Source organism: Macrobrachium rosenbergii, chromosome 40 (assembly GCF_040412425.1).
Source record: "Macrobrachium rosenbergii isolate ZJJX-2024 chromosome 40, ASM4041242v1, whole genome shotgun sequence".
NCBI classification, from domain to species: domain Eukaryota; kingdom Metazoa; phylum Arthropoda; class Malacostraca; order Decapoda; family Palaemonidae; genus Macrobrachium; species Macrobrachium rosenbergii.
Window position 1 is genome coordinate 13,135,107 of NC_089780.1, and position 16,577 is coordinate 13,151,683.

Sequence of the window (16,577 nt, forward strand, 5' to 3'; positions counted from 1 at the left end):
AAATTACCTGTGGCCTTCCTGAAAGAGCGAAAACTCCACTTCTGTCGGCTCAAGAACCGTAATAAACGTTGGAGTAAGGGCCTGGCGATCAGCCATTGATGGCAGTGAACCCGTCACTCGCACTTCAGACCAGTTGCTGTGAACCTTGCATATGTCTATGCAGTCGAAGTACCTAAAAATATTCTAATCTTTAGTATTATTAGGATTTGCATAAATAATAACTGAAGAGCATTTACTTGCTATCAAAAACTGTAAAAGTTAATATACTTTCAAACAGAAAGAATCACTTATACTTTCATATACTGGTTACATCATCATATACAATTTACCAATACTAGACTAAGAATTACAATGCAAGATACTTAGTAATCTCTGTTTTGAAGATGAAAAAATAATGTATTACAAATGAGCACTCTACACCAATTAAAGGGAAATACTGATTAATTCAAATACTCTGCATAAAAATGTGTGCGAGTCATACTTTAATACATCTTGGAATGATATCCAAAAGACACCATCATCAGCTCCATGGGGAATGAGTTTCTCTCTCAGTTCAGGCGTCCATAGAGGAGATTCATCACACCAATCTCCTCTCCACGAGTAGTGGCCCCACGGGTTGCGGAGACGCAGCAGCCGGAATCCACCAATATCTTGTACATCTAATACAGAGTATGCATGTCTGGGAATAAAGTAATATGGTGTAAAAATGACATTTTATAATAAAATAAAAATTTTATTTATGCTTACCAAGTAATTACATCGCAGCAGTTTTCTACTCAATGGCAGTTTGAATTTTCGAAGTTCGGGACAATACTCTACTTCTTCCATCCAAGTCGGTAACTAGGCCCTGCCCATTTTCTGGGAAGGAGAGGAACAACCCTTGAAAAGTGTTTCCATTTGTTTTTTGCTATAATGTCCATGTGACGGGAGGCCAGGCGGCTTCACTCGTAATTATTTGTTAAGTATAAATAAAACTATTTTATAAAAATGTCATTTCTATTTAAGTAACTTACCCCGTAATTACATCGGTGAATCCCACAATTGCAAAGCCGAAGGGTTGGAGGGAGTCTTCGATGGAATAGGTCTCTTCAAAAGATCTATAATACTATTCAGCTAGTGCTGAATTGGTTCCAGAGAAGGGTCAAACTCCCTGTCTGCAAATGAAGAGACTTGATGAGAGAGAATTGGCCGAGTTGGAGCTGAGCGGACAAGTGGAACTGGGCGCCCAGCCGACGGGTGCTTGGGCACTACTGGGCACTTGTGGAACAACAGAAGTTTGGATGCCAAACGATGCTAGAGCACTATTGGGTGCTATGAAGATGAATGGAGCCTGGGCACCAGATACTGGCAGTCAGGAGATAGTTGAGCCGAAGGTAGCCACTTGGGGCTATCCCAGAAGCTGCTAGATGCTTGGGGGCTCTGGGAGGCTCTTTAAGCCTTTTGCTTGGGTTGGGAGATTGCTCCAGGGCAGAAGAATGCCTCTTTAAGGGCGAGACTTTTCAAGAAATGCCACTGGCGCCTCAAATCTGGGCTGAGAGTTCCTGGGCTCGAGGAGAGACAGTGGACATCTGAGACATCTCTCCAGTGGCCTTCTGTCGCAGCCTGGTTCGGGAGTGCAGGAGCCAGATGAGGGAGGAGCAGGAGGGCTTGGCACAAAAGACACATTAGAAACAGAAGATGTAACAATGGGGACATCCATACTCACCGGTTTGGGAGTTGAGCTACTATCTAAACTTTTACTACCGGCTCTAACGGCCGCTTTCCTCTTTCTAGCTTAGAGAGATGAGAAGCTAAGTTCCTCCACATCTCATCCCAACCTACACTCTCGTCACGTCAGATTAACTGAACAGACCTGACCTCTGCAAGAACAAAAGGTATGAGTGTCATATGAAGCTTTTGTTAACCTGGTATTGCAGCCTTTGCTGCAAAACTGAAAACTGGATGAGCAAGAGTCTGACATAATCAAAAACTAGACAAAAAGTTACAAAGGTTAATACTCACTGTGAAAATATTCCCAGAGAACATTATGGAAAAAAACAGCCTAACAGTGATTCTCATAAGGAACTACTGAGCTATTCAAACACCGATCGGCAAATCTCGCTAAGAGAAAAGCTGGTCAATACAAAAGTCACAAACAATAATAAAATAACAAAATCAGTTAGAAGTCAAAATCAGTTGTTAAACAACAAAAAACTAGTGCCAAGGGTAAACAATTCAGAATACCTCACCGAAATGGGAAGCTAACAAGACAATTCCAAAAAACCAAGCTGCATTCCTACAACTGTGTGAGTTCTAGGATAACAGAAAACAAATTGAAACACTTTTCAAGGGTTGTTCCTCTCCTTCCCAGAAAGTTGGCGGGGTCTAGTCATTGATTCGGACGGAAGAAGTAGAGTATTGCAGTGAATTTCGAAAATTCAAGCTGCCGTTGAGTAGAAAACCACATGGAAGTAATTACGGGGTAAGTTACTTAAATAAAGACAATCTTTGTTGCTGCAAGGTATTAGAAGTTGCACAAAAAACAAAAATTAACAGAGATGTGACCTGTAACTGATCAAGTTTCAAATTTCACCAATATTTCACCCAAGGAATTTACCTTGGCCGGAGACCTTGAGCTTTGTATTCCTCATCAACAACCTTCATGTTACCACCACCACAAGAAGCTCCCATTAGAAACCCTGCTGAACGGGAGCTCAGTAACTGCGCCCAAATGAGATCCTCATCAATATCATCTTCATGAGGGCTAGAGGAGGCCTGAAACAAAAGGAAATTAGGGTCAAAATCAAAATTATGAGCTAAATAAAACCACTCTCTAAAATAACCCCAACTAGATCCCAGAAAGTTAAAATATCATTTACATATCTCATCCAAATCATGTCCTTTACCAAAATGAGTTGGTGGCAGAATCAGAGAATGGACTCTGGCTTCACTTTCCAAGACTGCAAATTTACGTATAGTCTTCATAAAACTAAGGAGCTGGAGTCACATAGTGAGGTACAAACTATCAAACTGGGACCTGATAACCCTCCCCAAGATTCTTGGGAAATCACAGAAAGCTCCAAGTCCTTCCCATTCACTACAAGACCTCTGCTGCGAAATGATGATAATAAAAACTAGTAATTAATCACATATAAAAAAAGTCATAAGGTACAGCATACCTGCAGCGGTAAGCTTTCACATGGTGCACCAGTAAGTGTTGCTAATCCCTCTATAGCACGGCCTGACACTAGAGCTTCGTAACACCCATGTACTTTGGCCACAGCTTTTTCTATTAAGGGTACCCACAACTGCCGTCTCTTTGCTTGTGAATAAACCAGGTGCCCACGACGATCACAGGGTAACAAATCATCCACAAGCACCGTCACCCAACGCCCAGCTTTGCAAAGACGCACCTGCATGAATAAAGGATTGATGAGAACTAAACACATCATGAATCACATAAAATTTAACAAATCATACACAAATATCCAAAATTCAATATGCAACAGAGTGAAAAAAAAATCTAGTAAACACAATCTGCCTGTCTACTGGCTGTTTTAGCAACTTATGTTCCCGAACACAATCAATTTTCTGAGACGCCAATTCCGGGACTCCTTTTTGCTAATTCCAAATACAGCATCTCCTTTAACTGGACATTCTCTCAAGTCACCCTCAACTCCTTGAGCCTTGATACCAATCTTGTAAGATTCTTAAGTGCTCTGCTAGATCGTTTGGACCCTCACAAGAAATTTCAAACTCTAAACAACTCAACTACCCTCTGAATTTGCAATTCATACTCATAATGACTGAAAGGTTTGTGATGAAACAAACTGCTTTTATAACAAAGACTTTTCATAAATCCATCAATTATTTGTGGAATGGCCAAGTCTTATCCTCTTGGTCTCAATGTTTTTCATCCATCCAAACTATGCACTTCATAAGGAAAGCATAGTACCTACTGATGGGTCTATCATGCAATGCACAAACATTCACATTTAGCTGTTCATCTTCTGTCTGCAAGACATAGGTAAGTAGGTGTCTGGGGAAACCTGATACCAGAAATGAGGCCTTAATTAAAATGATGGATTCATATGAAAAAACTGTTTCATGTTACTTAATTTTTTGTGATGTAAATCATTATCATCAAAAGAGAAAATTTGCTCAGATATCATTTTTCCCAAAACTTATGCTCTACCTACAATTATTATAATTTGCAACTGATTTTTCTCAATTAAAATAAATATTACTCTCAACTCTTTTGCAAGAACCCCCATATAATCTCTTTACCCAGCAGGTTACAATCAACATAAAAGAGCTGTCCTGATCTGAAAACATCTGGATAAGGTTTTTTATCAGCACAGCATAAAGTTGTTACTCATCAATTCTCAGTTCCCACTGATCTGTATTAAAAAATTATGCTACTCCCTGGAAAAAATAGCAAAGTGAGGGACTCAAATGTTTGAAAAATAATGGCGGGAGAAAGAATTGTAGATTTTTTTTGTGATTACCTGTAATTGTAAACCCCACAGGTTAAATTCAGAGCAAAAGCACTATCACATTAAATCATTAGAGCTTGAAATTTCAGCTTACCTGATATACACCTTCTGGGCAAAAGTCACGAGTAACCATGATTTTCTTGACTAAATCTTCTCTTTCAGCCAACACTGCCAAGGCACTAAGCAACCAACAGTTTCCTAAAACACCTGAATAAAAAAATAAGATTGAAATTTCTTGAAAATCTGACAAAGTGAGTATTTGCAATGAATGCTTCAAACATGATGGAGTTCAATATAAATGACAACTAGCAGAATTCATGAATTTTTAATGGAGACCAACCCTTACAGATTTTACAACATATAGCACTAATAAGTCTAAAAAAAAAAAAAAAAAAAAAAGTCTTCACTGAACTAACCATTTTTCTCAAAAATTATCAATAATAAAAAACCTTTTACACAAGCTTTTTTGGTACACAAACAGTGAGTTAAAGGACAAAAATACATAAATTTAAAAACTTGATACACTACAGCTTCAAAGATCCAAATTAAGAGGCTAGGAGTGCTGCATATATCAAAGTTTTCTATTAGGCTACCGTATGCCCTACTGGCCTATGAAACAATTGTTAGACAAATACCATTTTAAGTTAGGCAAATACTATGAAATCATTAACACTAATGCATCTTCACTTACAAACAATTAAAATAAACTGTCATTAATGGGAGAGAGAGAGATTAATCTTCCCTACGGAGGGACCCACTCTCTCATGCTTTCTTTAAACAGGTAATATAATAAATGTGAATGTAAACTACAAACTACCAATTTTAACAAACTATTTATACCAATTACATAATTATTTTTTATCCCATTTTTTCCGTTTCACCCTTGATACTAAATGGAGCTGCACCTTACCTAAGGATAAGCCTTTTCTTACTGAACAAGCCAATTTTTATGTTAATGTTGTTTTAATATTTATTTTTTAGTTGGGTTCTTTAAAGCTAAAGTTTCTTTACAATATTTTTTAGCTGTACAGTTTGCAAGAACAAATGTGAGTCCAGAGGCAAAGGTAAGTTCATAAGCATGGAAGTAAAGTTGATGTAAAGTACTATAAGATATTCAGAATCATTAGGCACAGTTACCAATACAAACTCAAATGAGGTATGGATTTGTGTTCTAGTTTTACTCAAGAGCAGATTCACATAACACCTAACTAAAATCTTATGACAAGCAGCTACTTTACTTTTCAGCGTACTGATATTTTCAGATATAAATCACATTACATATGAAGACTAACAACAATATTAACTAAAAACACCATTACTGAACATCAGATGGAACGGATTTACGTTTACAAGAAATTTCCTTTAACAATATTTCTTCCAAAGAGCTACTTCACAAAGCATAAGTTCCACAGCTAAGCACTTTTTACAAAACAAAACAATGATGAACAGAGACAGAACCACAAAATACATATAATAAAAAATAAAGGAATGTGAAAATAAACTGAACCGTCACACAAGAGCACAACACACAAGGGGAGAAATATGCACTGCAATCCAACCTGAAGTGTCAGTTCTTACCTTGAGAAATATCAGAAGGTAAAGGCATTCTAAAAACAGCCCACTTAATGTTACGATTATCATTATCGGCCACAATTTCATGAGGCCTCAGCCACTGCGTTACCCGCGATTCTTTCTTTTCCGATGAACTATAAAAGAGGGATTTCGGCACTGGTGGGAAGGAATCATCCACAAATGGATGTTGATTCTGCAAAGAGTAAATAAAACAGTTAAATTGTAGCCAGGCAATGACATAAGCACTTTATCTAAATAAAATTAAGTACCTAATTAGAATACAAAACCAAATCCATATCAAAATTTCTTTAGAACTAATTTACTGATAAGCTCTCAAACCATTTGCATATTTTTCCTAAATAATGCAATACCCTCTTAACATACAATGTTGCAAGTATTTTCATAAAATACCAAAGGAAAACTCCCAAAGCTTAATAATAAATTCACTGATATTGAAAGGCTCAGCCTAATTCACGGTCTTAAGGACAGAAATGCACGTGTGCCTTATGGATCCTGATTTCATACAAAGTAATATTTGTTCATTACTTCCAATGTAGCCTGGATTGCAAATCAGGTTGGAGGTATCCCTAAATTGCAGATTGTAATAGAGGATCAATGTGAGAGCTTTAGGAATTGAGAAAGGCAACAGAACTCAGGGCCCTGAAAATCCATAAATTAAATCAAACAAAAAATTATACAAATCTACAAGTATTTTAGGCTGATTTGCTGAAGGGTTGACAGAATCATACTTACAAAAAACACACGCTGATACATTCTAGGTTCATCTGAAAGCAGCATGCTCTACATTTAATTTACAATTGATCACATTCAACATCATCTTTTCCTTTTGCGGTTTAGACCTGAAATGTGTTTCCTTCATCTTCCTGTGTCCTATCACCAGTTCCCTTCTTTCATGATTTCTTGGGACTTCCTACAGGTCTCTGCCCTCCAATTTCATGCATACTGCTTTTCTGACTAAAGACATCTGTTTGTGATCCCTTCTAACTGCACGACCAAAAACATCTCAATCTTTTGAGACGTCGGTCTATTTTGCAGATAATGGGAACACCTCATCTTTCCACCACTTCCTCATACCAAATATCATCTTCCTAATGCACTATGGCCATAAATCTACATTGTAATGTCACACATTTTTCAAATTCTACTCTATCTTTCTTTGTCAGTAACTAAGTTTCTGCAGCATTCAGTAGTACAGGACTTACGTATATGACGTAAGCCCTTGGTCTCTTTACTAATGGGAATGTCTATTCTAAAGTAATGTAGCTATTCATTTTCATTTCATCCAGTCTAATGCTACTCCCCTTCTGACTGCAATCTTAATCTCTGATTAACAGTCCAGTGTGTCCCAAAAGTAACAGAAATGCTCTACGCTTCCTAAAAACTGACCTTCCCTTCTCTATGTGTACTTCTTATACTTTTTAGGTATAAAAAAGTCTCTTACGGCAAGTACATTTCGCAAATCCAAGCATCTTTTGTGACATTAATGGTCTGGAGTTAGTGCAGCTGGGAGGTTTCTACTTCTGAGGCTAGATGGACCCCTCTGAAGAAGAAGAATCAAAATTTCCCAGTCACCATGAAACAGCCTATTCTTGTGAAATGTCAGTTTTTTGCACCTGTATACAAAATTCCTAATATGAGAGGTAAGTTCAGAAATATAAAATGCATCTCCACATGCAAATTTTTGCATAAATATTTGCAGTACTAAAGATAAATTCTATACACGAATATAAACCTGTTTAAAACACATACAGCAATATCACAAAGTTAGTGAATTCAGATTAAGAACCGGATGTCTTGGCTTGTTTTTCCTTTCAATAAACATGGTGGCAAACTTTTGACCACAGTGGAGATCATAACTTACCTTTGGATTGGTCATAATCTCTCAAGTTACAAATAATGACACAGCAAAAAACCTAAGTACAGACAAAACTGTAGAAACCATTTCCAGCAATATTATGAGAATCAAGTATTATTGGTAATTTTGATGTTTAGGTTTATAGCACATCTGAATAAAATAATTAGAATGATAATTGATAAATTAGATGGCTCTGACTTTCCTATATTTTAAAGAAGTTTCAAGGGTGGTATAATGCTTCCCAAAATTCTCTTCTTGAACAATACACATTATTTATAGAACTCAACAAATAATTCTATAACTATACAGTAATATAAAATGTTCATATTTTGGTATGATACTGTACTGTTCAGTACACAAAAACCAAATTGCATGGATATAGCAAAAAAAAAAAAAAAAAAAATATCACTGCCAAGAGGCATTTACTTAGACAAAATTCACATACTGAATACCTAACAATTAATAATTAAAACAACCTGTATCTTTTCTCTTATGCATAAATGAAAGGTGAAAATTGGAGGACAGTAAAGATAAAGAAGTTGGACAGCTTGGACGGAAGAGATCAAATGGACGCTGCAAAGAATCTTTATCACCCACTGTACCACCCATGGTAAACTGTATGTACTGTAGTACCCTCCACGAGGAGTCCTTCAAATAAAAATCATGTTAAAAACATACTTCCTCTACTTTAATTATTCTATGTTAATATTTATCATTCAGTTACACTAAATGACAGGTACAGCACACCTCATTCCACTTTGGAGCAATTGTAACCAACAAAAAATTTAGCCTGGACCATCCTTCTGTGAATCAGAACTTACAACACACGATAATCTAGAATAATTCCCATGTGGAGATTCCCTGGGCATTTCCATGAATGCCCACCAGGGTATTTCTTGAGGCCCAAATTACACTGCTTCCAGCCTTTTAGTTTTCATCTGTTTCCCTTGATTTCTTTCCACTCAGCTGGCTGTCCAACTTCTTTAACTTAACGTTACCTTGCTCCAATTTTTACCAAACATTTAAAAACAAATTAAAACTAATTTACACTAATAATAATAACACCAAAAACTTTTCATGAACAAAGGACACAACTATTATCACCCCTAACAGAGATATTTTACTGCTGCTGCTCATTCTTTGCTACTTTCCAACTTTATCTTGACTAAAAGTATAAAAAAAACCTTCTGTAACTCTTCCAAAGCACTGTTATGAAGTTCATCTCTCTTATAAAAACATGGTGATTGCTTGCCATTCAAAAGCGACTTGATATTGGAAGTACTAGTGGCATCTCTAGTTTATAAATCAAGAGGAGTTGATTGCACACTGTTAACAATAGGCACATACCTTCTAGACATTTGTTGGATTCCAGTTACAAGTATCCAAGCCTCTTACAAAATATAAATAGATGTCTTTAAGTACTAGCATTGTAAAGAATAATGATTACTTGTCCTTTGAGAAAGAGAGACTTACTCCATGTCTTCCAAGAGGAACATCATGAAGGATGCCAAGATCAAAAATGGCATTACTAATTCATGGCAAGAAAATTAAGTTATACATCCTAGCTAACGTGAGTGAAGATTGTGCTTATAGTCAAATTCACATATTCAAAATAAATTCAACATTGACATGCATGACAAGCAACAATAAAGAAAATCTAAAAGTAGTCCCAACATAAAAACCCAATTAAAAAAAACTTCAAGAACATAATCGCCTTAGCTATTCATTTAAAAACTTTGAAAACTGCTTCCTTAGCAACACCTGCCAAGAAGCAACCACCATATGAAACATGTTTACTTGTGCACAAAAATGTACTGCACTTTTAAAAATAAACACTTTACATATAGTACTTTTCAAAATACCTTATATAGTCAAAATACTACACCAAAAAACAACTACAATAATCTGACACTAATGGAGTTAAAAATAACTGCTCCTATGAAACAATCAATCCCAACCAAAAATAAGATACTTCCATAACATGTTTGGTAAATACTTACCACTCTACAGTAGTGAACAATTCTTGTCCACTTATTCAGGGCATCACGTTCCTCCATCTCCCGAAGAACATCCATGAGTTCAGACTGACCACGATAGGCCTGGCTACCTGGCCAGCTGTGAGGTACATCCCCCAAAGTTGGAGAAGACCCACACATTGTGCATGACACTGCACTGGCACTATTATTGAAAGTACAGGCACTGCAGTTCCAAGTTGATGAGGAGCTGGGCTCCCTCTGCTGAGCCACAGGGGAGCTTGGAGCTGACGATGGAGATTTAGGAACCTGAGAAGCTAGAGGTGCCTGGCAGCCTGAGACACTGTGCGACTTTGGTATCGCTCCATTCCCACGTAAAGGAGTATCACTGAACTGAGCACCATTTTGATTATCTGTCTGTGAATCCATTTTAGTGTCATCATCAGCAGAAGTGTCCACTAAGCTCATCCTCTGCGTACTAGGAGACTTCTGCCCACCACCAGCACTCCACACTGGGCTACTGATATGTTCAGACTTAGGCCGGCAGTCCTTGGATTCATTGTTAAGCTTATCTCTGGTTCCTCCTGTGCCATCAACTTTGGCTTTACAGGCTTTACAACGGCGGGCAAATATGGGATTTTTTAACGTACACACCACGCATGTCCAAAACTCCCCTCTCTTCAGAGTGGCATCATCAACATAGCAGATGCTCTTGAGCCGTGACCCACCGCAAACTTTACAAGCATTTTCTGACCCTGTATTCACCAAAGTACACTTGATACATGTCCAGCTCTGGTCAGGGGATTCTCCCTCTTCCGAAAGATCTGTAGTGAGTAACTGAAAATCTTCGTCTAAGCCCTGATTCAATACATCGCGAGTCTTCGAACTGACTTCCCTCTCCTTTGCTCCACTACACACATCACAGGATTCTGACCATGAAGGATTATATGCAAATGAACAGAAACTACATGTCCACATATCAGAATCAGAGAGAGAGTAGTCTTCTTGACTTGAAGAACGAGAAAGATCAACTACAGGAGGAGACACAGAGGATACAGCCTTCTCGGGCTGTGACTCTTTAGCAACCTTTGTCTGCACAGACATGTTGGGTTCTGTTGGAGACGAAAGACGACTGGCGACAAACTTGACTAGTGATTCAGCAATGTTTAAATTAGAAGTATCACTTACAGATTTTTTAATATGAGGCGCTTTTCCCGTTGGAGTTTTAACAACAGTTTTCTGATTAACATCAGAGGCACTATCAATAATCTTCAAATCATTGTTTGCTGTACAAATGAGAGCTTTTGTCTTCTTTGGCAGAGTGGTTGGAATGTTTGGCTTCCTGGGGGCCTCACATACCTCACAGTACTCTAAGTCTACTGGATTCTTCAATGTACACCTTTTACACACCCACGTCTCTAGTTCTTCATTATTATTACTACACACATTATAATTCTTATTATCATCAAACTCTATAACTACATCATCTAACTCCTGACCCTTACGAATGTCAGAATCTCTAGAAGACACTGGCTCATTGTCAGACTTGTCACTTGACTTGCACACTTTTGAACGTACTTGACCATGAGCAACTGATATCTGTCTCTTTGGCGAACGATTACATTCTGTTTCAGAAGACGTTAACGCTGAAGTATTGTTTCCTAAAAAATACAGACTGTTCTCCACCATAAAAGATCCTTCCACCTCTTCCACAGGAGTAATGGCATTGTCTATCTGGTTCCCATACCCTGCTGTTACACCATTATTGACAGTACCACCGTTACCTATGAGCTTGATACAAGAAGAACATGTTGAGCTATGTGCCGAGTTATAATGCCGGCACTGTTTACACTTCCAGCTGAGCTTGATCACTTTGGAGACTAGACTGTTTGAGCTCATGTTTGCTGCGCCAAAGACCCTGGATAAATCCTGCCGAGAGTTGTGGCCATTTTCATCAGCAACTGGACTGAGTATTTCTCGTGGCACTAGAGGAGGCTTACTACCATGCTCGGGTCCACTGCTGCAGATGATACACTCACCAGCATGGCACACATTCAGAAATCTGAAATTGCAATGTAATTAATGCACTGTACAATTAATCTACTGCCAACTCTTAAATCTCTGAGACTCCAGTCACATCAAAATATGGCAACCTATTCCCAACCCTCTATTTCCAATGACATCATTTATTCAACCCTTGAGGTTTCAGAATAACATTATTCCAAAAAATTTTGGCAAATTTCAATATGCTATTTTGACTTTTTATTATTTTTCATTTTTAAACACACTACAATGTAGCACAAGCATCTGGCTTCAAACTAACACCAAAACAAGCTTTGTACAATGAAAAAAATATTTACAGTGAGCAATATAAGGAAAACATTGTTGTGTCCACAACCAATCAAGTGGACTTTGCTACAGCCAAATTTTGGAACTTTCATACTCAAAAAGGGTTAAGAGGCTAAAAATGAAAATATTACTGACACTGGAGAGATATCAAAAGAAAGTCCTCTGTAATACTGAACATGATAAAAACAAGTAACCTTTAAATTCTAACATTCATAAACAAAAACTACAGCAGCAACAGAATGGTCAAAAAGTAAAACCAATACATTATTATAATGTGTAAAGCTTTAGATCACATGGAAACCAGATGTGTAAAATATTCTGCTATCCTCAGACTTTCTAAAACACTTTCAAATCTTAGAAAAGAAGCAGCCCCTACAACAGGAAATTGTAAAAAATCTGACTGAGACTGACATCAGTTGAATATCCTGTTCATATAAATTCATAACAGAATCTGAAAACAGTTCCTACTATCAGGCACCAACATAAGATGAATATCCTCATGTCTATAATGATTCATGACAGCTGCAGATAACTCTCCACACACACACACTGTGTGAGAACCTTACAGGCATTTATCCCTGTTGGTTTCAATATCTTTCTGTCCTCATAAACATTACAGTCACACACAGACAATCTTGCATTGAAAAAAAGAAACATGAAGTATACCGTAAACTATCAGAAGTCATATTCAACTGGGAGAGGAAACATCAGTTTAGATTATAATCAACTTCCATATAATAGATGTAGTTCTATAAACTTCTTTTATCTTCAGAGAAAACTAAAAGGTGCTTGAGGTAGATGAAGGAACATCTCTACATCACATTTTTAAACCATGCTTCTAGTCTTTTTTTACTCATCATTTGTATTACTAACAATCTGCTAAATAGTCACTAACATGGATTATTTACAGCCAAAAACAATGATAATTTCTTTTACAATGAGTCCTTCTGTTTTCTCACATCATCATTAGAATACTGGTATATTTTACCTACACAACTTACTTGCATGGTGTAAATTTATTATTATTTATGATAAATACCAAAGGTATTTATCATTACATGTGTCTAAAAATTCTTCAAATTTGTTTCATTAGCTTTTATGCATAGACAAGACAATCTGTGCAGTTTTGCAGTTACTCCACACTAAATACTATTGTGTATTTTCAAATGTTAAATGTCTACTTTAGATTCAAATAATTGTGATAGCACAATATAAATTGGCACTGAAGTGTCTGATGCATATGGCAAAACTGAAAATGAGGACCAAGAATAAACTATATGTGTAACCAAAGTAAAAATGATACAATCTGAGCTATGCAAAAAATTAACCTATTTACACTGAGAACTTAGTTCCACTAATTGGTTGATACTGAACATGTTTACATAGGTTAAGGCAGCAGTGTGTAAATGGCTGGATGCTATAATATCAACCTTCTCTTTGTGGAAAAATCTTAAAGATTGCACTTAATCCTTACTTGCAACGAGGGCATGTCCACTTTTCCTTCTCACTACTCTGCTTCTTTGCCGTGGTTTGAGCAAAACCGTTTGTACCAAGAAATGACCAGCGATGAATTCCGGTGACTGGGTGGGATGCCTGAAATAGACAGCACCAAAATAAAGGACCATTAAGGACTGATAAAAAGTTTATTACAATGTACTCCAGACAGTTCATTAAAGATCTTCATGATAATTAATACCATAAAATAGAAAATAACTTTTGGATGAAACTGGCTGGCATAAAAAGCACACACATTATATTACCAATAAGTCTAACGATATGACCACCTCTTACCTGGCGGGGTAATCGGGGTTTCCATTTTGTACATATAACACACTGGTCTGTGGATCCCACATTTAAAAACCTGCAAGACTTGCAAGACCATTTTGAGCCATTGTTAACTGAGCTGCTTTTTTTGACTGGCTGCCTCTTCTTCCCTGGCTCATCTCCCTGCTGAGTTTCCACAAAATGGCAGTGCTTCGAGATTTCTTTTGACACTGCTTTGTGATGATGTCTCTTGGGCGTTTGGTTTTCTTTAGCTAATTCTGGGTCCTTAACGTCGCTTGGTAACACTGAATTCTCCTCTTGTTCTTTAGTGTTTTCTCCTCTGGCCATTCCAAACCATACCCTGTGGGGTGAACCACAAAATGCCTTAAATACAGACACACTAATATGTACATTTCAGCAAAGATATAAACTTGGGTTAAGATAAAACAACAATCGAAAAACAACTGACTTAAAAATTCCATGTTTTCTACTACAAACACTGAGACAAGTGACTTTAATTGAACTATCAGCCTGGCTTTATGCAATCAAATTCAACAACAAAGGCACTTTTCACGCACACCGTGATGCACATACTTATAAATCCTGATAAGGTATTTAATGGTGCCACCTATCTGTGGATCGTGATGATAAGACATTTAACAGTGCCAAAGATAAAGCAATGACTAGCATAAAAGCTGAAGGTATTAGCAGTTATAAGTAAGCTTGTGATGTTAATGTACCAAAATAAAAGAATTAAATTGAAAACAGTGATGATGTTACTGTACCATAAAAGAACTAAAGCAAAAACAGTGATGATGTTACTGTATCATAACAAAAGAACTAAAGTAAAAACCAAGGCAGGTATATCAGTCAAATTTATGATAAATCTTGGCACCCATCAAGGCAAAACACTCAAGTCCTTCATTATTATTCACATTAACGTAGGCAGTTACAGTATTGCAGAAAAGGGTTTAGAAGCTAGATGCGAGGACTGGAGATCAACGTAAGCTAAACAAAGGTCATGGAATATGGAAAATACAGTTAAAGTACAATCCAAAATGTAACCATCTGGATGCTGTGTGAGAGATGTCGGGTCAACTAAATACTATGAATAAAATAAAATGGTCATAATAACCACTTTTACAAAATATAAGACAGGTATTGAGGGACAGTAATAAATGAGAGAGTGGCATGGATTCAGTGGAAACAGATTACTGTACTAGACTACCGCTAAAAGTACATTACTCCTCTGCAGGTGTTGCAAACTAATTAATGGCTTTGTATACTGCCTCTTTCAGAGTTTCCACTTACCATTCTTTAATCTATATTTCCAAAACTATAGAGAATCCTGATACGGTACTTCCTTTAAGTTTGCTCTTCAGTTGTTTGTATTTATTCCTATCCTTTCTTTCCCTTATTATAAATTCTGCTACAGAAGGCATGCTTCAACTGGTAATGTATATCAATCAAATCATTGTCTTGGATGTCACTGTACTTATATCAATAAAATCAGTCTTGGATGCCACTATACATAATGTAAAATCTGTTTTTCAGTCTCTCTATTCTTGTATTATATAATATCAAATCTTTGCACAACAGAGGGGCAGACACCATAATGAATTCTAAATGATGATTATACATTAAAGCCTCTTAATATTTTCAGTTCATAAATAATTTACATATTAAATACAGGTATACATTTTTACATATAACCTTGCAATTTATGTGGAAGTCATGCAGATGCATAAGCTGTCAAGTTGGATACAGCAAAGACAAGCTGATACTTCTCTTGTTAATTTTGCGGGATAAATTTTCATCACTGACAAAAAGTACAGTATATATAAAAATTAAAAATGTACTGTTTTCTATAAAGATAATTTTTATAGTTTTTAAAGCCTATCAGTAAGAAACTCTCTCCAATAGCCTCAGATCTTAAAGATTATAAAATTAAATTATCTCAACTTAGACACATTTGGACATTGTTTACAATGTCCCTCAGGACAGTAATTTCATGACAGCTTTAGTTTTCCAACACAAAACCTGGGTTCTGTACTTACTGAAGGAATGATTCAATTACTAATGATTTTCTACTCATTAACAAAAAGAAAAAAGGACCACAGTCCAAAACTTGCTCCATTTGGCTAGCCTATTCACATCATGGTAGAACCAAAATTTATTGCTGAAGTATACTCTGTCTACAAGAACAGCATGTGTTCTGATAGTTTAACATAGTGAAAGTAATATCTGTTTACAGAACTCATAGTAGAAAACATCAACCCAGAGGTATGCAAATTTTCAGTGCTTCTGCTAAAAACTACAAGCATGTTAATCCCAGTAAGTTGACAAAGCTTTGTTGCAAAACATATAGAAATATGGTAAGAATATACACTATTGTTTCCTCACTCAAGGAAAAATTGTTTTTCCTGCTTATTGGACTGTAGGCTAGATAAGGACACTAGACATTTTAATTACAATACTAGAAAGTGAAATCAGCTACATAAAGTATACACTTGTATGGTTCTTTACTCTGAATATTTTTGACTAAATCTACATAAAAAATAGGTTAGG

At 36.6% G+C, this 16,577-nt stretch overlaps 1 protein-coding gene across 4 annotated transcripts in view; it reads right to left on the reverse strand.

Annotated features, from left to right (window-relative positions):
- Nucleotides 1-16,577, reverse strand: part of sol (small optic lobes) — a 32,139-nt gene that overhangs the window by 12,890 nt on the left and 2,672 nt on the right. For 3 of the 4 annotated variants that reach the window (XM_067083129.1, XM_067083126.1, XM_067083127.1), the window contains exons 2-10: nt 14,037-14,370; nt 13,720-13,838; nt 9,924-11,958; nt 6,054-6,240; nt 4,570-4,682; nt 3,159-3,392; nt 2,597-2,754; nt 482-679; nt 8-172 (exon numbers count right to left, since the gene is read on the reverse strand). In XM_067083129.1, coding sequence (XP_066939230.1) covers nt 8-172; nt 482-679; nt 2,597-2,754; nt 3,159-3,392; nt 4,570-4,682; nt 6,054-6,240; nt 9,924-11,958; nt 13,720-13,838; nt 14,037-14,357 — 3,530 coding nt within the window. In that variant the 5' untranslated portion in view covers nt 14,358-14,370. Of the gene's footprint in view, nt 1-7; nt 173-481; nt 680-2,596; nt 2,755-3,158; nt 3,393-4,569; nt 4,683-6,053; nt 6,241-9,923; nt 11,959-13,719; nt 13,839-14,036; nt 14,371-14,478; nt 14,583-16,577 lie in introns of those variants that run through there. The other variant, XM_067083128.1, reaches the window with a different exon arrangement.